The 23,236-nt window shown below is 35.8% G+C and overlaps 3 protein-coding genes across 3 annotated transcripts in view; 1 reads left to right on the top strand and 2 right to left on the bottom strand.

The window, feature by feature from the left end:
• Window positions 1-23,236, top strand: part of LOC136814105 (E3 ubiquitin-protein ligase RMND5A-like) — a 185,532-nt gene that overhangs the window by 67,572 nt on the left and 94,724 nt on the right. The window lies entirely within an intron of this gene.
• On the bottom strand, window positions 4,832-5,701 carry LOC136814067 (group II intron-encoded protein LtrA-like). The gene has a single exon (XM_067070565.1). It carries the CDS (start codon window positions 5,699-5,701, stop codon window positions 4,832-4,834), a length of 870 nt encoding a protein of 289 aa, XP_066926666.1.
• On the bottom strand, window positions 7,162-8,007 carry LOC136814066 (craniofacial development protein 2-like). Its single transcript, XM_067070563.1, has one exon. It carries the CDS (start codon window positions 8,005-8,007, stop codon window positions 7,162-7,164), a length of 846 nt encoding a protein of 281 aa, XP_066926664.1.

Here is a 23,236-nt window from a genome sequence, read left to right as displayed (position 1 = left end):
TTACATCATACGTCAATCGGCAGACTTATTGAACGAGAAAGGGATTGATGTAAAAACAATCCGAAAACCTGCAAAGTACCTCACAGACTTAGATTATGCGGACGATATTACTCTTCTCTCACAATTACTCCAAGATGGACAAGAACTTCTCCTGTCTCTTGAAGAAGCCCCTTCTGGCTTTGATCTCCTATTGAATTCCAAAAAGACAGAATACCTAACTCTCAATGAAGACATGATTCAATTACCGTTAGCCTCAAACGATGGAATTACACTAAAAGAAGTCTCTGATATCAAATACCTAGGCTCCTACGTCGTAGACTGCAGAAAAGACTTCAACACTCGAAGCACAAGAATGGTCTGCATGTAACCGCCTGCACAATGTGTGGCAATGAATAATTTCTAACAAAACAAAAATATCCTTTTTCAAAGCCTGTGTAGAAAGCATCCTACTTTACGGTTCGGAAACATGTACCATGAAGAAAGAACTGCAGGATCGTTTTGATGGTTGCTACACCCGTCTTCTCATGAGAGTGAAAAAATATCTCATGGCGCAAGCATAAAACCAAAGCTCAAATCTATGAAAATCTACCGCACATCTCAACCGTCGTCAATCAAAGAAAAGCAAGGCAAGCAGGTCATTGCCACAGAGCAAAAGAAGAAATCGTTTCCGACGTACTTTTTCTGAAGATGAAATGTCCAAACAGAGGAAGGCGTCCTTTAAATTGCATTGTCAGAGAAACAAATGTCCGGCTAGAAGATCTGCCAACAATGATGAATGATAGCAAGGGTGGCAGGATGTTGTGAAGACGTACTCGACTGCGGTGACATAAAGTAAAGTAAGTTCTTTATCTGGGTAAAACTTACCTAGGAGGAGGTTGTGCATGGGATCGATAACATGCATTTCGATTGGATCAAAGTATGGCAATTCGAATAGTTAAGAAGATCTAACACGTTGTTTTTCTTTCTTCTCATTTCCTGTTTTGTCTTGCTTTTTTCAATTAATCCAGCAGCTAACTTGTGTTCCATTCCAGTTCTTAAATTGAAATTTTCACAGTCAAAGTCTGAATAATCCGGTTTTTCTCTAAACTTCTCTGTGAGAAACGTCTTCAAACATTTATTACATCCTGAAAAAATAAGTTCATACAAGGTTATGCTGCAAAGCTTTAATCTCTGGACATTTAATTGACCTAGAAAAGTCTGGGACCCCTTAATTTGTGATTTCTCTAGGTCAATTAAATGTCCAGAGATTAAAGCTCGCTAGTTTAGCATAACCATGTTTATCACACCAAGTGAATAGTCGAAATTTGTAAATGGCTGAAACCAATCAATATTCAGTGTTAAACCTAAGTTTCTCTTGTCTTTGAAAAACCATTCCCTTTCATGGTCTTTATTTTCATTTATTTTTTATTTTTAATTATCTTTCATATTTTACAATGGCTATTCGTCCTATTTAAAAATGATCATATTTAAATAAAAATATGCTGTAGAAGCAAAACACAAAAAAAACAACTATAAGATACTGACAGAGCTCACAAAATTGCAGAAAAAAACAGAAAGTATAGCTTGTTGATGTTGTAGTGGTTAATTTTGGAGAAGTTGTAGTAATATTGAAGTGGCTAATCCTGCGGAAATTTCAGTGTTGATCAGACCACCAGACTAAAATATTAAGTAAATATTGTAAATATTTTAGGTAAATGTCAATAATATAACCACTAGACCTCATGATCATAGAATCTAGAATATATTGGCTTGGAATAGAAGAAATTGGGCAAAAGTGAGAAATGGTGCCAAGATTGAAAACAAAAACTGACACGACTCGAAAAACGTTGCTAAGACTTGAACATGATGAGAAATTGTAGAGTTAAATACTACAAACTCGAACGAAGAAAACTATAAGATTGACTTATTAATGTATAGATTGCTGTGAGGTTACCGATTGTAGAAAAAAAATTAGTTACAATGTGTAAGAGATATTGCCAGACTACGATCTAATAAATACTTTTTTTAAATAATTTTTTTAAATATTGCAAAATTTTTTGTGATCAGGTTCTTCCCTGATCGCTTTTGGAATATCATTCAAAAGGCGACTTGCTTTGCCAACAAATAATTTTTCCGATACATTAGTCTCGTATTTAGATTCAACTTCCTCAACATTACGAATATTAGTTCCAGCGACTCTTAATTTAAAACCTTTTAAGTACGATGGAAACTCATCCTGGTGAATCGATTTGTGTGCGAGTTTCAAAAGTTCAAAATGAATTTGCTGCTGGGTCGGTAACAAACCAAGCTGTACTACATCCTCGATTGTAGAATATCTCAGCGTCACGAGAGCTGCAATTCTTAATAGTTTTTTCAACTGGATTTGTGGCAGGTTCCAGAACAATGAACAACAGTAGTGTAATTTCGATATAAGAAGGGCTTCTGCCAGTTGCTTCTGCAGACGAAAAATTGCTGCACGACGAAGATAGCGTAGCACGTATAATTTTGCGTAAACTGATTGACAGAGTTTATCTATATGAGTTTCCCAGTTTAGATTTTGATCGAATTGGATGAACTTTATACACAGTAACTCAGTTGGCATCAGTTGGTCTGTGTGATAGATATCAAAGCTTGTGTGATTGGGGTTCATGAAATCGTGAAGGTTTGACATTCTTAGTGTTGGCAGTAGCATGATTTTGGTTTTTTTGTTGTTGAACGTCAGATTCTCTAAGTTGGTTTAAACGATGTGTTAAGTTGGCGATTGAAGCTGGGAGGTTTACTGTCTTTCAGTGTTCATAGATAGTAGTGTCGTCTGCATTTCGGTTTGTACTCCCACCATCGACGTTATCTTGTAGGTCAACGGTAAAAAGGTTGAATAGAATTGGTCCAAGTATAGAGCCTTGAGGTACCCCAAACGATACAGTTCCGTAATCAGATTTTTTATCGTTAATCTGGACGAATTGGCGACGATTACATAAGTACGAAAGCATAAGCATGGCAGCACTGTTCGAAAAGCCTATCTTTCGTAGTTTTACCAGCAGCGTTTTTTAGTCGACGGTATCAAAGGCTTTAGAATAATCAAGAAAGGCGGCTAGTGTGACTTCGCTTTTACGTCGTCTCGTATCTTCATTAGGAGTGTTTAGGTAGAATGACGCTTGCGGAAACCAGAAATAGTTTGTTGATATATCTGGTTTCTTTCGATGTACTCAACGATCTGCTTGTCATTAAACGTTCGTAAAGTTTTGATAAGATAGGCAAAACAGTGACGGGTCTGAATTGGTCAGGAGTGACGGACTGTTCAGTTTTTGGAATCGGTGTTACCTTACCGATTTTCCATTGCTGATGGAAAGTGGTTTAAGCGATCACTGTGTTTATGATGTGAGTTAGTGGTGATGCTAGATGGTCAGCGATAGGTTTGATCAGTGATACTGGTAGATTGTCATACCCCGCAGAGCAGTCACTTCGAAGATTTTTTATCTCTTTAACGACTTGCTCATAATCTTTACTAGTTTGATTATAATCCACGAGCTTACGATATTCAAAACAAAAGAAAGGAAGAAAAATCTATTGGTTGATTTGGCTATGTAAATAAAAATATTCCATTCATTTGATCATTCAGCTAGTGTGTTTTGTGTTGTATTTTTTTGTGAAATTATTAAAAAGTGATAGAAGACACAATTTCATTTCTCGAACTTGGCTAGCTACGGTTATACACGTTGTTTCCTCTATTTCGCTACAATTCGAGGAAAGCCAAGTCAGCTAAATTTTGCTCACGCCATGCTCCTTCAGTTATTTAACCGGTTTCTTTGTTGACTTCGTCGATAAAGCCCTATGGTGTATAAGAGTCGGTTGAGAGTTCCCTAAGCATAATATGAATAACAAGTGATATATATATAATATGAAAATATAAATGTTTTCTCCTGTCAGACCTACAAACAACAAAGAGTGGCCGAATATATATAACAAAAATATTCTTAACTTTTTTCGTTTTTATCAGTTTGAGTTATTTATATATCAATACTTTTCTTTTTCTAAAATGACAGATATTACATATCTTCACTATATATATATATAAAATTTACTGTATCCCTATTCCTAGGTTAAACAGAGATGGAGAGATGTACAAGGATAGAGGAAACCTGGGATAAGTCCCTGTTTTCTCAGTCACACATCTCTCCATCAAATTCTAATTCTTGCCCTTAAGGGCAAGAGTGCAAAATTTATCAATAGAAATATCTAAGTTATCTAAGACCTGGTCGAGTAGAGTTCTCACAGACTTTCCTCTCTTTGTATATTTATCATCGTTAAAAGCCAGCTGCTTGATTGAACGTTCCGCGTTCATTCGAATAACATGTGACATATAGTTCTTTTGTTGATCTCTTATAAACTAGTGTATATGTATAAGAATTGCGAAGCGATCCAGGCAAGTCACTCGATTCGCAAGTTGCAAGCAAAATATTTATAGGGTCACACACTAGAAATTGCAAGTTAAAATAGATTGATAATCAATTCGTAAATGTAAACCCCGCGAAACCTCAACAACTGCTCAGGTTCAGGAAGACCGAGCCTCTTTAGAGATACACTCAAACACTTCAGGTGTACAAACTTACGACGTTTACTTCTACGGATTTGAGGAAAATTATATGATTTCTTTCATGAATTGATTTTTGTTAGATTCCAGTTTTGACACGCGTACGTAAGCCGACTTCTCACAAAACTATTGAGGAAGTTGATTCGGGTGCGAAGGTTGATTCGTTGATTTTGAAGGAGATTAGACATTTCGTTGAATTTAGCAGATGCCATTTGAATGCGATTATTGACTTCTGCATTTCCGGTATTGGGCTCGTCATGGCTAATTATCGATCCAAGGTATGTGAAGTTGGTGACGTTTTTGATTGGTGTCTCGTCGAATGAAATGATTGTGTTGTTCAAGAATTTGGTGATTCAGAACCATAGTTTCTGTTTTGAGTTTGTTAACTAATAGCCCAAAACTTTCGAAAACATGGTTTAGAAGTTCAGAACCAGATAAAAGACTTTCTTTGTCAGTAAAGAAAAGTACTAAATCATCCGCATACCCAATCCATGGGAGTTCCGCTTGTCCAGACGTTTGGATGTTTTTATTTCGTATTTGGTACCGCTGTGTTCGGGTGAGACTTTTCAAGTTGATGCGATATTTGTGCTTGAAAAAGTTTATATCATTTGATTTTTCTTTGAAGAGTCTCATGACAAAGTCAATATAGAGATTGAACAAGAAGGGACTTTCTGGTCCTCCTTGTCGAACACCAGATGAGGTTTGAAACGTTTTATTTGCATCTTCGTAAGTTAGACTTGTATTTAGATAAAATTTTTCAAGAATGTCGAATAGTGGGGTTGATTGACGGTTATCGAATCGCAAACGAATCGATTCGAAAAGCCAGTCTCGAGGGATGTGGTCGAATGCTGCCATCAGGTCGGCGAAAAGGAGAAAAAGGGGCTGTCTTTTTCGATCAGTAATCTGTTGGATCCGTTTAATTGTGTATATTCCTTCAGTTGTTCCCCTATCTTTCCGAAAACCATTCTGTTCGTCACTTAGTTGTAGCTCGTACCAAGGACGAAGTCGATCGAGAATTAAATTGATCAAGAGTTTACAAACGGTTGAGCCAATACTTATCCCACGATACTTTTTGGGGTCTTTTTGGATCCTTTCTTTTTCCATATGGCTTGCAGACGGGAATTCCCCCATGCAGTCGGGACGTCAAAATTTTCCCAGAGATTTGAAGACATTCTGTGTATCACAAGCATAACTGGATGATCGAGCCGTTTGATTAGAGTAGGGTCAATATCGTTAAAAGCTCTATTGACTTTAAGTTTCGTAATTTGTTGACTTATCTCGTCAGTATCAGGGGGTTCACTTTTGACGTTTGTTGTAGCTGAAATTTGTCGAAGTTGTGTAACATAGTGGGGAAGATCATCATTCGATAGTTCGATTTGCCTGTTTTGCCGTTTGGTAGGGTTGAAGTGAGATTTGAAGTGATTGAGAAGACTTTGGGTTGGACAAGAAGCTTAAATATTTGAAAGAGTGCTACTTTGCTCTTTTGCCCGTTTGAAAAGTTTTTGTAGGTTGCGATTAATTGCTAGCTGGTTCAATTTTTCAGCTTCTGTTTTCAGATACTCATTCTTAAGAAAACGTGCTCGTAATCTGATCTTTTTACGAAGATTTTGAATATCTGCGGAGTCAATGTTTTTTGTCATCAATTTGTCTTTTTGTTGGTATAGATTATCTAATTTTTCATCGTTGTGCCATGGGTGAATTATACGGTTTTTGGTCAGTTTCGGAATATTTGTTTCAGCAGCAGAATTTATTGAGTGGATAATATGTCGATTTATAGTGTCATTATTTTCATTCTCAAGATTTCTAGTGTTAATGTTGTCGATTGCAGTTTGTATAAACTGATTTCTGATGTTTTCGTTATCTAACATTTTCGAGTTTTTCGTTTTTTCTCTTTTAGTCGCGCGGCTGAGGTCGAAAAACGTTTCATTTCGTGATACATCTTTTAGATTCAAAAAAAAACAACGGAAACTCGCGAATTAGTATGTGTAGATTACAAAATCAAAAAGTTTCCACGATATTATCGTGCAAGTAACGAGTAATTGGCGATTTTTTGCGTTTCCAGGCAAAATTGCAAGGCCTGGAAATTCATGATTTTTGGGGGGTCTTCAAATTAAAAAAAGACCTATATCACATGATAGAGCTCTTCAAACTGAGCAAAAAAGTGTATTACACCAAAGTCCCAACTTCTCTAGATCAAAAGTTATGGGCCTATTTGTGGTCAAAAAGGTGTTTAATTTTGCATAAATTAATGCAGATTGTGGGGAAATTCCCTGTTTTCCATCAGTTTTTTACCACAAATAGGCCAATAAATTTTGATCTAGAGAAGTTGGGACTTTGGTGTAATACACTTTTTTGCTCAGTTTGAAGAGCTCTATCATGTGATATAGGTTTTTTTTTAATTTGAAGACCCCCCAAAAATCATGAATTTCCAGGCCTTGCAATTTTGCCTGGAAACGCAAAAAATCGCCATTTACTCGTTACTTGCACGATAATATCGTGGAAACTTTTTGATTTTGGAATCTACATATACTAATTCGAGAGTTTCCATCGAAAAAAGTGGAATCTAAGAGGTGTATCACGAAAATCATTTTCTAGCCACTTTTTTCGACCTCAGCCGCGCGACTATTTTTGTTCCTTTTTCTGTAGCGTGCAGCTTTGGTGCATGGCGTATTCAAGGTCGCGATAACTAAACGGTGATCACTGTCGAAATCATAGCTTCGGTGCACTCTGCAGTTACTAACGTATTGTCGAATCCAGCTGCAAGTGAGAATAAAGTCATATACCTTTTGTGTTTTCCCATCGGAGGAATACCAGGTAACTCTGCGGCACATTTTGTGAGTAAACCATGTGTTTAGGACGGGTAGACGACAATTGTCGAAGAAGCTTTGGAAGCGCTCCCCATTGTCATTGAATTCAAGGTTTTCTACTATTGAGTTTTCACGTAGTGATGTGTTTGACCAACTGGCCGATGTTGTTGCATTGAAGTCCCCGAGACATATAACTTTACGATTAGTTTCGGTATTAGTGACAAGAGTTCTTATTTTGCTGTAGAATTTATCTTTTGAGGATTTCGAGTCTTCCTCTGTTGGAGCGTAACAACAAATAATTTTCAAATGACATCCGTAGAGGGTGATTTCTGCAACAATAATCCTTGAGTTAACATAAATAATATCGCTTACTTCAATGTTTGGGTTGACTTTCACGACTATTCCAACACCATGGATTTGTTTTTGAGTGTATCCACTCCAGTATACTTCATATTTATTTGTAAAGTCATTTGTTTTGATAGGGATAGAAGCTGATCCTCTGACTTCCTGTAGGGCACAGATGCTGATATCTGCTATATCGATTTCGCAAATAATTCGTTCAAGCTTTTGGTCTTCTCGTCCTGTACGTACGTTGATGGTTCCAAGTTTCCATTGATAGGTGTTTTGCATCGATTAGAATGTTCGACCAGGGTATATAAGGATGTGTTTGGTCAATTCCTCACCCAGAGACAATAATTCATCACATCACATTTTTGTTTGTTTTTAATAGTTGTTTGTTCACTTTTTGTATCTAAAGAACAATGGTGACCGTGCCCGCAGGGGCATACAAGACCACCTTATTCATTAATTCTTAATGGAGTGAATTTTTTTTATCTTTTATCTTTTTTTATCTGAAGCTAGTGTGATCGTTACAGCCTTGTCAGGATCAGGTGGGATTTTGGTAATAACTTGCCAAAAAGCCAAATGCATTTTCAATAACTCTCCGGAAACGAGGTAAACGATAGTTGAACACACGACTTCTAAGTGTAAGGCCTTGTTGACTGTAAGCCCTGTAAGGTTTGAGACAGTGAATACCCAGAGGAAAAGCTTCATCTCTAACAAATACATAGGGAACAGTAGCCTGGATATCCAAGCTCAAAATTTTAGAACAAATAAGTTTTACCTCAGCCAGACAAAGTTCTAAAATTATAGAGCTTGGTTCACCTAGAAATCAGGTGAACCCCTGTGGACAGATTTTCCTGCATGAATCCCATGGCTGCAAATAAATATATGCACATAATGACATGCATAATTTCAAGATGGTACCCCAGCAGTGATAAATCAATTTAGAATGGCAGCCTTGACCATAAAATATAGACAGTGTGGTGGAAAGTCTGTTTAGACAAAAAGTGCAAAGTGAATTTTGGAGAATTTTTTTTTCAAAATCCAACCCAAAACAGCAATACAAAATTGCCAAACAAAAAAGAAGAATCGAAGCAAAATAAAGATATACCTTTGGTTCTTTACAAAGGCAACCAAGTCATTAAGAAGATTAAAACAAGAATATCTAAGCAAGTAATTGAAAAGAAAACAACCAGGACATCTAAAAATTCCCATTTTTGATCTTCCCACTTCTTCCCTACCATTATTGTTATTTTTATTTGGATGCGTGGTCAAACACCCAAGGGAGATAATTAGATATTCTATTGTTATTTGCTTTGAAGAAGAAAAGTCAGGGAGATTTGCAAAGCAGCGTCCTTGCTGATCGCCCGCGCGGTCCACCTAAATATTTAGGCGTACTCGCATAATTTCTTATACGCGCGCCACCATTCAGATCTCTGATTCGCTTGGACCAACCAATCAGAATATCCGCATAATCATCCTCAGATGAGAATGCAGACAATCTAGGTAAACCAGACCGTAAACATAAGAAATATCAAAATCAAAAAAAAGTTTACGGGCTGGATATCCAGGCTGAGGGAACAGGGACTGATTCATGATTGATGTAATTGGGATCGTTAAAACTTGGCAGTAATCTTGGCTTGGGAATAACTAGATTACCGCTTTCTAATGCCTTGTAGAAGGAACAATTTCGATAAAAGCCCCCGTCACTAATACGCCCTTGACAGCCATCTTTTTCTCTTTTTTTCACTTTTCTTTTCAAAATTTCAGCACTATAAACGATCACAAGAGCTGCACAAGCAGCAGCACAAACCTTCTCCTGCTCATCCATTATTGTAATGGAGGATTATTGCTCTGTGTATCAAATCAAAAACATTTAGAGAATATAATACAGAAAGATATTGATTATTGTTATCTTTATGTGTATGAAAATGAAAAATGATAAATTCTTATCTTTTTTTAATTCATTAATGCTCCGTGTAAGAGGGCCTTTAAAACAATTTTCAAACTTGTAGAGAGTCTCGCACTGAGGACAAACAACCCATGTCTCGTATTCATCTACACTAATCCCTGCCTTTTTGTAGGCTGAACACAATGCCAGTGGAAATTCATTGGAAAAGGTGCAAAGTGCATCAATCCTGGTTGAAGTTAAAGTTGTAACGGTCTTGATCATTCCAAGAAGCAGTACAACTGATGAGTTGGAAATGAAAGCATGAATTTGAAAAATAAATATTGCACAAAGAATTATGGTAAAGCATTTTGAACGAGTAGAAATTGTTTGTGTCAAATGTGTCGAGCTATCCTCGGTCTCACTTTCAGTTGGCTTGTCAAGCTGAAATAACAAATTAAATACAAACTCTGAGATTAAAGCTGTCCCATTCTATCCTTGTGGTAGATCAAAGAGAAATCACAAAGGTAGTCATTAAATTCCTGACTTGGCCTGTCAAGACTTGTTATTTGGACAGAAGACATTTTACTGAAAATATATCCTGAGAAAACCTGCAACATTAGAATGTTTTGCAAAAATCTATGGTTAAAAAACTACCTCATCAAGTTCACTATCACTTTCCAAGTCGCTTGAGAAATCATGATTTGACCCATCATCTGCTGATGAACTTTCTAAGGTGATGGCAGATTCAACTTTTCTTTCCAGGTCTTGCAGAGTTTCTTTTCCGTCAGTGGTATGTTCTCTAACACCATAGTCTTTATAAAAAAACTGTTATCATCAAAAGATGAAAATCGATTTGCTCAGTTTTAGATCACGATACCAAGTACTCCTCTTGGGGTTGGTTTAAGATTTAATCACATGATCAAAAAGTGAGCAAAACGAACTAATTTCTCAACGCAAGATCATCAAGTAAGAAACAATGGAAAAAATCAAAAGGCTTCCAGACCGAGTTTTTTAGACGAACTATGCTAACACCAAGCAATTCCGTCGACTATACTGTTGAAGCCATTCAAGCTTCTTGGAAAGGATCTCTGAAACAGCTGATGCCACGGCGTTTGTATCAGCAAGTTTCTAAACCTCACCTTTCAAGGGAGAAAGTTCTTTGACTTGCTCTTCAAAATCATCGACCTTTTTGTTTAAAATGCCAACCTGAGATTTAAGTTTTTCCACTGTTGATTGCCGCAGTCTGTATGTCTATTTTCTGTCTGTGTGTCACCTTCGTATTCGCAAGCAATGTTTTTGTTCTCGATAAGTTTATTTTGATTGATATAGCCTGGTTTTGAATTTGCTCAGCCTTTGTTTTGAAATTTAGGGCCAACTACATTTAGTGATTTTCATCTCTGCCTTGGATTGCCCACCCCTTTGTTTTTCTTTTAAATGTTTTCAAATGTAATTAACGATCGTATTCATAAATGACATTCGAGTTCTTTTCAAAACAAAACAAATTCCAAAACAAAATAACAAAATAACAATAGTACAGTGAATTTTTCAAATAATATTTCAAATGTCAATCAAAACAAAAAAAATCCAAAGGTTTGTCGAACAACAACAATATAACAAACATTTTCTTGAAAATGAAGTCTTTAAGGGGTACCCTATTAAACTACGCCACCAAGACATCTCATACTACGTAGTGTGGCGTAGTGGTGTGTTGGTCATCGCTCTTGACTCCCGTCTGGAAGACCCGAGTTCGATTCCCACTGTAGTACTATGGTTCACTTGGCAAATGAACACACCTTCACCCGGGTCAACCCATACCATGTAAGGGGAATTGGGTATTATTACTCTGATACAAGAGTGTGGGTGATGTGCCAGGCATTGTGTTGTGTTCCTTAATATCTCCTGATATATTCATTTTGAGATATAGGTTGTGACCTTTTTCTTTATCAGTTTTTCATGCTCTTTCGAATGGATCAAAAACTTTTCACTTTTGGTTGCCATAGTAACCAATGACGTCAGTTTCCATGGCAACGGGTGGTCACACCCGGCCCCACCTCTCAAATTTTGATCTTCTACATTCAAGGAACAAAATTCAATAATAAAATCACTTTGCACAAGCTGCTGCACACGGGAAGACATAGTGGAATCAATGTCCATGGAGACAATCATCAAAGCAACCGAAAATGATCCGTCCCTCCAAGAGTTAAAAGACGCCATCAAAAAAGGGTACCTTACCAAGTCAAAACGACAATTACGAAGTCACTTCTGGTTCCCATCATTTGACCAGAAAGCCGGTTAACGAATGCCAGCTTATTCATGCTTTCAAGTAAATCGATTTTGTCATCCTAAATCCAAAAAGAGGGAGAGAAAAAGGTTGAGGAATTGGTGTCACAAGAGATGTGTATTCAACATTTTGTTTTAAGGTTTTTGACTCGCCTTTTATAGGCGATCGAGAGAGAGTTTCGTTTGTAAGACATGATCTTTTTATAGCTGAATGGAGTGCCATCAGAAAAATTTTATTGAAGGGCTTCAAAGACAGTTGTTATTTTTCAATGCGACTGTGTAAATCGTTTCTAACTAAGTTTACTTTTGGAAGTGTTGAGAATTCAGCATTACTTAGTTCTTTTGGCAACTCTGTTTCAACATGTGAAAGCGAATTATTGAACATAACTTTAAAAGCAATCGACCAAATTGTTTACTCCAACAAAGAATTTAAAGAAATGTTGGAGAGATTTAATTGTAGAAGTTACGTTTGTCCTCAAACTGTATATGTGATTGTTGAACTTGCACAGAAAGAACTTGTGCAAAAATCATTTCTGATGGTACCTTTATGGGAAAAGATACTTTGTCCTTTAAAGGGTATCCATCATTTCCAATGAATTAGCAGCTTAAACGCCTTTTACAAAATACAGAAAGATAGATCCATAAACATTTGATACAGTATAAACGAACAATGTCAAAGGAGAAGAATCATGAGATTTGTAAGGGAGTGGTGAGAAAGTATCTACTAGGGGGGACCGGAGGATATTTAAAAAAATCCAAAAAAAAAATCGCACTGCCACCCCTAACCTGGAAAATTTTTTCAAACCCTCCCTCCTCAAAAAGGTTAAAAAAATTCGCACCCCCTTCCCCCACTCTAACTGACTGATTAATAAGGTAAGGGTTATACTTACTTATATTTACTTTTGGATAAGGGCAACACGGCGATCTGGCGAGGTTACGGCTTTGCCAAGGGCGTGTAACTGATTATTTTCCTTTGTTCCGCTAACATTACTAACCGGAATGATATAATATATGCTTTCAAAACATACTAGATCTTCTTTGATTGGTTTAAAACATGTTTTTGCATAAATTATGCTTTTGTTCTTAATTTTTTCTATTGTCTTTTAGAGGGATCTGAGATGGGATTTTGAGGGATAGCAGGATCCCGTGACGTCAAATCCGGTGCCGTGTGATTTCAAAATGGCGTATTGAAGTGGACGAACGTTTTTGCCGCTTTTTATGTTATCTGGTTTATATGAGCTTGTTAATGATAACCTGAGATCAGATTGTGGTTGTTTTCTGCCCACCACGCTGAAGCTCTAAAGGGATGGATGAAAACATACAATCTGAATAATATCTCAAAATCGTAAGGACCGCGTTCGTCTAAAAGGACTGGGGATGACAACAAATTTGCGTGATTGTGTTTACGAATAGGGCGCCGTATCAGTTTTTGACTTTCTGGTTGTAAAATTTTCCGTGGAGGACTATTTTCCTCAGATGGTTAATTTTCAAGTGCCTTCAAAGATTTACCGTGCACGTAAGAAAATTATGAACAGCTGTTATCAGGTTAGTTAATGAAAGATGTATGATGGGTTTTCATTGCTCTTAAAATTTCAGGTATTTCTTTTTCATTTCCTAAACCTCTTTCAACTTTTCCATCTAGAATTAAATAGAAATGAACACTATTCCTTTCATAAATGAGTTTAAAAAAAGGAAATAATAAAGTTTCTTGGCTAGCATTGACAACAACTGAGTCCCTGTTGGAGATGAATTTGGTCAAGTACCCTTATCGTCGAGCATGAAAGATGGTCTCCCATTTTTTAATGCATACTCTGCCTCAAGAATAGTGAGAGGAGAAGAAAGTGTTTTTAAATTGATTTGTTTATCGAGAAAACTACTCTTGGACAGCCTTTTTATAAAGCATATGGGGAGCATATGCCTTTAAAAATGATAGTAATGGAGTTGTTTCCTCGTCTTCTGAAGCAAATACATATTCTTTGAAGCCAGCAATAGTTGCCAATGAAATTTTGAAAGTCCTTAAGGTGCAAACCAGTAAACGATGGTCAGGAACAAAGTTTTCGGCTTAGATCGAAAAGACGTAGTTGAAATATTAAGATCCAAATCTACCAAAGGAGAAAGACAAAGAAATAAACGAAAGCAAAGTGAAGAGGAGAAGGAAAGTAGTTCAATTTCACCACCATCAGTTAATGATTACAAACTACCAGAAAAATGTACATGGCTTGGGGTTCAGAGTTTTGGTAAAGTTGTTACAGGAGAGTTTTCCTCATTTTATGTCAAGCATAAAAACAATGATAAGTATTTATTACGCGATGGTTATGTTTCTCATCGTGGCTTAGAGACAGTTTCTGGCGAGCATGTTTTGTTTTCATGCAAAGTATTAGCAAATGGAACTCTACCATTAATTATTTGTCAGGCTGGAAATCGCTTAGAAAATACTTCTAAAACAGTCAAATTGATTCTAGAGCAAGTTGGTTTTGTTGGGACAAAAAATTGGTCTGGTCAGGATTTTTTGGTTTCTATCGGAATGAAATATTCAACGCTTTGAGCAATCCAGAAATCATCGAGAAAAATAAACAGTCAGACGAACCGCTCAAAGACACAGCAAATATCAGACACCGTAACGCAGGGCCTATAGAAGAATTAACCAAGAAAGCAGTGACTTGTCGTAAAAAAATTGATGAGGTTGTTAGATATGCTAGCTTTGGTGATGTCAAAAGTGAGTTTAAATTTTGTTCTTATATTGAGTGACACTAAGCGCGTAGCCTGATTGAGCTATGTGAGTGAGCCCAACTAACTATCAAACTTCATATAATGAGTTGCTGTAATACCAGATACTGTCGTTTAATTCTGTCTGTCAGTTTTTTTCAAATATTGTTAACTTTTTTACGTATATATCCTAATATACATTCTGAGATCTTGAAGTAGTACATTTTTAAAGTGAACTAAGCGCAATGAAAACTGAAATGAATTATTTTAAACAATAATAAAGACTACATGTTTTTTGGAGAAAAAAGCTGAGGGAAATTCTAGGAGTTTATGCGACTTATTATATCTGTATTACCGTAAGGTTGTTTAATGTCATCAACCCTGGTTCAATTCCGTCAGCCATGTTCAAGGATTGGAAAGAGAGAAAAAGTTAATGTCATGGCATAATCGTTGTTTGAAACTTGTTTTTTAAAGGAAGCGACCAGGTGAAAAAATTGACAGTTTTAAGATCCTTGCATCTTTCCAATCTGTGAAAATGGCTGACGGGATTAAACTAGGGTTGACGACGTTAGGCAACTTTTTACGGTATTACGTAAGTGGCCCGTTAATGTTCGTGGTATTTTGTTTTGTAAACAACTTTTATCTCCATCTTTATCATACTTACTAGGTTATGTTTCATTCTTGATGGAAGAACATCGTGATCTTATTGAAGAATCCATTGAAGATAATGATGACCTTAAACGAACACTGAGCAAAAAGCTTTTAAAATCTCCTCCTGCTAATAAAATTGGTGTAAAAGTAGCTGCTGGATTAATACTAAATAGATCAGATCTTTCACAAAGAGGATACAAAAATATCAAAAAGATTTTGAAGGGTCAGAATGGTGAATTGCCATCTTACGACAGTTTTCAAAACTGCATTAAGGATTTAGATTTAGGAACAGTAATCCGATGTTTTGCAATTGTCTAGATGATGATTGTTTGTCTTGTGGTGGTGACATGAAAAGTACATTTGGAATGGTTTTGAAAAACAAATTTAGTCTCCTTGTTAATATATATTGTGGTGTCAAGGAAGTCAATCTTGTTTTTTGAATAGTTACATGTAAATTTGATTGATTGTTGAGGTGATTTAAAAAATGCATTTAATTATTTTAATGAGCTAATCCATAAGATAAAAATGTCGTCTAGAAAGCGTTTGTATAGGTTTATTTTTGGAGTGAATGTTTCAGTCAGTATTAGGTCATTTTCGAATTTTCCGAGGAATAAATCTACATAGGGTGGAGCAATTTTGGTTCCCATGCTGGTACCAAAAAAGTTGTTTATATAGGTCTTCTTTAAATTAGAAGTAGTTGTTTTCAAGTACAAAGTGTAGCATTTTTTTAAGGATTGTGTTATTTGGGGTGAAAGATGGTAATTCGCTTTTGTATTATTCAGTGAAAAAGAGGCAGGCTTGGATGCCTTCCTCATGAAGTATGTTCGTATATAATGATTTTACATCAATTGTTACAAGCTATTTTGTGTTTAGTGCGTTTTTATGTTTGAGGATTGTTTGTTGGAAGTCTTTAGTGTCTTTTATATAGGAGTCCAGTTTTTTTTGTTAGAGGTTGGATGCACTTTGTTAGGAATTCAGATATATTTTCGGTAACTGAGTTGACTGAGGATACTATGGGCCTTCCTGGTATGGATGTTTTGTGAATTTTAGGTAGTATATAGAAAGGTTTGTTCTAGGATCGGTTGGGGGAGTAAAAATTCATAGGTATTTTAATCAATATGATAATGTTTGAGAATTGTTTCCAGGAAGGCCTCTATGTTTGTTTTTAGGTCTTTTAATGGGTTTTCAGATGTAATGTGTTCGTAAGATTTAGTATCATTTAGATGTTCCATGACTTTTCCTTCATAATCAGATTTGTTGAGAATAACAATGGAGTTGCCTTTGTCTGTTTTTTTTTATTTCGATATTTTTATTTGTTGCCAATCGTTTAAGTGTTTTAGTAGTATGTCGTTTGCAAACTTATTCGTGATTTCTATTTTTGTTTTATTGATATAAGAAACAAACTCAAAATTATCTGGTAGGGATGGTTTCCAGTTTTTCTTTCTGTAATCTTTTTTATTCTATTTTTCTTAGGTGGATTCTTTGAAAAGTAGTATATTTGGGAGAATATAGGCGTCAACAGCAAGTTGAATATCTTCTGTAAGGGAATTGATTTTATTCTTGTTTCTTTTGGATAGTTTGACTGGAGAGTTTAAGTTTTTTTGCAATAAGGTTCATGTTTCTTTTTTAAAAATTTAAAGCTACTATTTACATTATATACACTACAAATTAGTTGTTTTGTTCGTCAATGTTTTCGATGTTTTTCTCTTTCGGGATTTGGAAAGGTAGTCACGTTTGATTTCGATGTTTGCTGTCATTAGAGTGTCTTTGTCCAGTTTGAGCTTAAAGTGATTAGCTTTTTCCTCGTGGAAAGTGATCGTTTCTTTATGGTGGTCAATAATAAGGTTTTCTCCCTGACTCCTCCAATATTTGGCGCCATTTTATTTGGTTCGTTTCTGATAGTTTGAGTTTGGACTGTAACGTGGGTATAAGTCCCTTCGGTGTTATTCTTCACTCGCGTAAGTCTTCCAGGTAGTTAAGCTGCTTTTCATTGTTCAGGAGATTGAATGTGTGGTGTTAGTAGTTTATAACAATTTTCTAACAGTTTTAAGATCGTCGTTTGGGACATGATGTTCTTCTCTGTTAGAGGTGTTCTATGTTGTTGTCGTAGTTTGTCAATGAAGTTGTTTTTGTTGTTTTGATTTCGTAATAGGGTGTTTCTGTTGGAAAATCTAAATTAAATCTAATTAGGTTAATTTCAAAGCATTATTGTCAAGGTGTCACATGCCAACTTTGAAAGGAAACAAACAAGCCAATCACGAGATATAGGTGCCTGAAAAAAAATCTAGAAATGACGTCATCAATCTTTAAACAATTAACTGCTGACAAAAGCATCACAATGAAGCGTCATTTTCTTGACTAAAGTACTCGTTACTTAGGTTTGGTAATCGTCACTTCCATTTAAGCATTCGTTACTGCTCTTTACTTCTCCTTACTTCTTGTTCCTCGTCGTTATAGTAATAACCTTATAATAATGAAAGTACTACGATGAATCTATAATGAAAATAAAAAACGAGAAAAATATGACTATATAATTGATGATAGAAAGATTGAGCTTTTTCAGGTCGCTAAACTTGATGTCATGGTTTATTTCCAAATTTCTTTCACAACCAAAAAAACAGCTATCCTCTCTAAATGAGCTTGCCATATCCTAGGGAACTTTGTGATGAACCTGAAAGGGATACTTGTTTTTCTTTTTATAAGCATAAAGCTTATAAAGGCTCAGATTTGCAGAATTCCTAAACATCACATAAGCATATATGTCAGCCTGAGATATTTTTCCAGTTATTATTTTCATCTGTTGAAAAAGGTTTGGTAGAGGTCAAGTAAGAAAAAAGACTTTCTACGGTTTCCTACATTCCACTGAGTTTCAAAAGTTTCACGGACTTTCAAAATGGCGGCGTAGCTCTGATAACTTTGGAAAAACTTCTACAAATCAACTCAACTATCAAGTCAATCTGAAGCATTCATCAACAATCTTCATAAATCCAATTATTAAAACATCAAGCTATAATAATTCACTAACAAAATGCCCAACAAAGGGAAGAAAGCAGTCCAACAAGAAAATGTTTCAACACCAACATTGTCACAGAAATCTCCTGCTATGGTAAATTTGACAAAAAGGCTTGAAAAATTAGATGATAGCGAGAACAATACCATCGATATTGACGTGGATGACATCTCCAAAGAAGTGATGCTAACTACAATCTTAGCCCTACAAAAAGAGGTCAGTACTCTATCAAAAAGAGTTGATAATCTTGAACATAACCTGGTTATTGCTAATTCTCAAATCGCTATATCTTCACAAACCTCCACCTTACTGAAAAATGAACTAGACAATGCTGAACAATACTCAAGACGATCATGTATTGTTGTCAATGGTGTTCCTGCAACTAATGACAAAAACTTTGACCATGTTGGGAACATCAAGACAATCCTCGAAAAAAGTGCCCCTGAGGTCACTACATCATCAATTGACAAAGCCCACCCAGTTGGACCAGTTATCAATGGAAAGCAGTCAATAATTGTAAAGTTCTCCAAACATTCAACTGTTAAGAGTCTTTACATGAAACGAAGACAAATCAAGAAGGATTCACTGGTATCACTTCAACCTTCTCTTACTCGTCAACGCTCGAAAACTCTCAAATCCTTGAAAGAGAAAATTTCTAAAGAAGGAACTATTTTTAACAAGTTGGTAAATTTTATTTTTGCGGACATTGAAGGAAATTTGAAAGCTTGCCTCAAAAATCCTTTGCGTGGCAGAAATATTCACACTTTTACAAATGAGGACCATCTTGCTTATATTATTCATGATCTAAACTATGAACGATTTGATGCCCCTATGTAACTATGCTAACCAACCTGAATGCTGAAACTAACACAAACTAACGTAGAATGACTCCAACCTATGCTCCAAGAAAGAAAAGTTCGTTAACAATTTCATCTTAGGTATATTTTTTTATTATTTCTCACCACCTCAACAATCTCTTCACGTACATAGCTCATTGCATTTATTGCCTGATTCTTACTACTTTAAACACTTTTCTCGTCTTTTGAATTTTTTAAGCTCATTTCATTTATGGACAAATGTCCTGTTTGTAAAAAAACTGTTAGTGATAAGTGTAATTCAATTCAATGTGACATATGTGACCTCTGGACCCACCAACACAAATGTTCAGGGTTATCACGAAAACAATTTCAAGCTCTGTCTTTACCCAATTCTCCAAACTGGTATTGTCCTGTTTGCATTAACAATACATTACCAGGTTCGTATATTTTCAATAATAAACCTGAAGACCAAAAAACAACTGATTTCTCTAGCTCCAATCTTAATGATGAGTTGAAAACACTACTTTCTGATCTTAACAAAGTCGTCACTGGCACCACTGCCAGTGAAAAAGATGAAGAAGATAACATCCAATTTCACAACAACAGTTGCAGTTACCTTGACTGCAACGAACTCAATGACGTAATCTCTAAAAATAATTTTGATTGCTCTGCGTTCCATCTAAACATTGCATCAATGTCTAAACATTTTGACAAACTAATAAATCTTCTAGCATTGATAAATTCCAGTTTTAGTTTTGTTGGTATCTCTGAAACTAGAAGCTTGACCGACCAGCCTGAATCTACTCTAGAATCTGTTCCCCTGGAACAAAAAAGTGACTTCACTATTCCAGGGTATGAAAAATTTTTCACTCCGACAGAATCTTCTGCTGGTGGGGTCTCTCTCTACATTTCCAAGAAACTTCTATATAAACCCAGACAAGATCTCAGTAATTCCTGTTATCAATCTCTCAGTCTTGAATCTGTCTTTGTTGAAGTCATTCTCTCAAACCGTCCCAACATTTTAGTTGGTAACATATATCGCCATCCATGCATGTCCATAAAAACTTTCAATGAAGAATTCTTACAACCACTGCTTCACAAAATAAAACGTGAGAAAAAACAAATTATTTTGCTTGGTGACTTCAACATAGACCTGCTCAAATGTGAAGAATCAGCTGAGGCTTCATCATTCATGGATATCCTTGACTCCCACCTTATTCTTCCTCAAATTCTTCTCCCTACAAGGATAACTGACCATTCCAAAACTCTCATCGATAATATTTTTTCTAGCCCTTCTGAGTCAGGAACAATTTCAGGTAATATATGCCACTCTATATCTGATCATCTACCACAATTCTGCCTTTTCCCCTCTCTTAATCTTGACAAAATCTTAGACAATTGTCCCTATTTTCGGAAAGACTGGCAAAAATTTAATGAGGTCAACTTCATTCTTGACTACTTAGATATTGACTGGGCTGCTCTTTATGAATCCTCTCATCTCCACCCCAGTGCTTGTTTTGATGTTTTTAATAATGAAATCAAAGACCTTCTGGAGAGACACATTCCCACAGTCAAACTTACAAAAAATCAAGTCAAATCACAGCTCAAACCTTGGATCACCCCCTGGCATAGTAAAATCTATGTCAAAACGAGATTTTTATCAACGAAAATACTTAAAAACTAAAAAAAGCAGAAGAAAAACTAAATTACAAAAATAAATATAACACCTATAGAAATACAATTGTTTCATTAACTAGACGGAGTAAGTACCTTTCATTTTACTAATTACTTCAACCGACACTCTAAAAAATATGAAAAAAAGTATGGTCTGGTGTTAGAGACATTATTTCTTCAAAATCAGGTAAGTCAACTTGCCCTATATCAATCTCAGTTGGGGACACTGTAACCTCTGATCCCAAAAGAGTTGCTAATTCTTTTAATGATTTCTTCACTTCCATAGCGGACTCTATCAGAGAAAAGATGCAGCCACCTAACCATCATTTCTCAAGCTTCATGAAAAACCCAAATCAAAACTCAATATTTTTTGCGCCAACGACCCCAGAAGAAATCACTAAAATAATTAATTCCTTCTCGCCCTCTAAATCTTCAGGTCCGAACAGCATCCCAGTCAGAATACTTAAACTTTTGAACCAAGATTTATCCACTCAAATATCTTTCCTTATCAACAAATCCTTTGAAACAGGAATATTTCCCTCATCTCTTAAGATCTCCAAAGTCGTTCCTGTCTTTAAAAATAAAGGATCACCTCTGGATGTTTCTAACTACAGGCCTATATCTCTGCTTTCTAATATCGAAAAAATTTACGAGAAGGTAGCTTACTCTCGAGTAATAAATTTTCTAAATCGGTATAACCAGATTTACTCAAAACAATTTGGCTTTCGGAAAGCTCACTCAACCATTGATACCCTTATAAACATCACAGAGCGAATTAGAAACAAACTTGATAATAAAGAATTTGCCTGTGGCGTGTTTGTTGATCTCCAGAAGGCCTTTGACACTGTTGATCATGAAATTCTTCTTGCTAAATTAGATCACTACGGTATTCGTGGCATCGAAAATGCTTGGTTCAAGTCATATCTTTCTGACCGTTCTCAATTTGTCTCTCTATCTAATTCCAATTCTGAGCTTCTACCTATAAGACATGGTGTCCCTCAAGGCTCTGTCCTAGGGCCATTGCTCTTTCTACTCTACATCAATGATCTACATTCCTGTATTAAGACATCTGAAACCTACCACTTTGCAGACGACACTCATCTTCTTAACTTTTCTAGTACAGTATGGTCTTTGTGTGGACGAGTTAATGCAGATCTTAGGGTTTTGGTCAGCTGGCTCAAGGCCAACAAAATATCTCTCAATGCAAGTAAGACTGAATTTGTTATCTTTCGATCTCCTTGGAAGCGCCCTGATTGCATTCCCCGACTCAAGCTGGCCGGTCAAGTTCTAACACCCAGTAAGTGGGTTAAATATCTTGGAGTCTATCTTGATGAGCATCTTAACTGGAAGCAACATGTCTCGAACGTTGCTACTAAACTCCGCAGAGCAAACGGAGCTCTCTCAAAAATACGTCATTATGTTCCTACAAAAACCTTAGTCAATGTCTATCATGCAATTTTTGCCTCACATGCTAGATATGCTGCTCAAATCTGGGCTTTGCGTGACAATACAACAACCCACAGAATCCAAACTCTTCAAAATATTGCGGCCAGAATCATGACCTTCAATGGCCCTATGGTATCTGCCAATCCTCTTCTAGCTAATCTAGGACTTCTCAATATCTTTGATCAAGTCAAAGTTATGAACATTATGTATGTTCATAAATATTTCAACCAAAATCTTCCTCTGGAATCCCTAAACACTTTAAAATTCATGAAAACCCAACATGAGATTGGAACTAGAGATAAAATCATTGAATTAATTTTTCGACCCAATGTCAACACTAACTATGGATTGCACTCTTTCACAAGGATTTCCTCAAACCAATGGAATGAGCTTCAACGTATCTTTTCCGACGATAATCTTTCAGAACTTAAACTCAAAGAATTGAAAAATTTCTCTTTTGTTATCTGCATGAGCTTGTACGAGATTTAGAAATATTGTTATTATTCTTATTGTTATTATTATTTAATTATTATTATTTTTTTTTTCTCAGATGTAACTGGTTTTATATTTATAAATCCTGTAGCTAATAAGGCTATTTTTTAAATGTAAATATCAAACAAAGTTTATAGTTTTTACGGTTATATATGTATATTTTTTCTTAGGTCGACCTCTGTATTTTTATTAGAATTAAGTTTCTAAAAGGGGTGTCCCTTCTACCTCACCTGGGTAGTAAATATATTCAAAATGTTCAAAAAATGTTCAAAATGTACTGCTCCCAAAATCTGAACAAAGTTTTACAAAATTTCTGAATTTTCACTAAAAACTTGGCGAATGAAGTGAATCATAAGCATGATTCATAAGCATATAATAAGCATAACCTATGCCTGGATGGAATTATTGCCATGGTGATTTACTCCTAGCGGATTTCACTAAAACGACTTTCTATTCATTAAAAAAATCATTTAATATCTCAAGGGACATATCATTCTATTGAATGCAAGTAGGCACTTTAGGCCGATTTTCAAACTTTCAAACCCCCCT

This window comes from Clytia hemisphaerica, unplaced genomic scaffold (assembly GCF_902728285.1).
Source record: "Clytia hemisphaerica strain Z4C2 unplaced genomic scaffold, Clytia hemisphaerica genome assembly, whole genome shotgun sequence".
In the NCBI taxonomy this organism is placed as follows: domain Eukaryota; kingdom Metazoa; phylum Cnidaria; class Hydrozoa; order Leptothecata; family Clytiidae; genus Clytia; species Clytia hemisphaerica.
The sequence above is the reverse complement of the archived record's forward strand: the minus strand, read 5'-3'. Positions and strand labels throughout refer to the sequence as shown.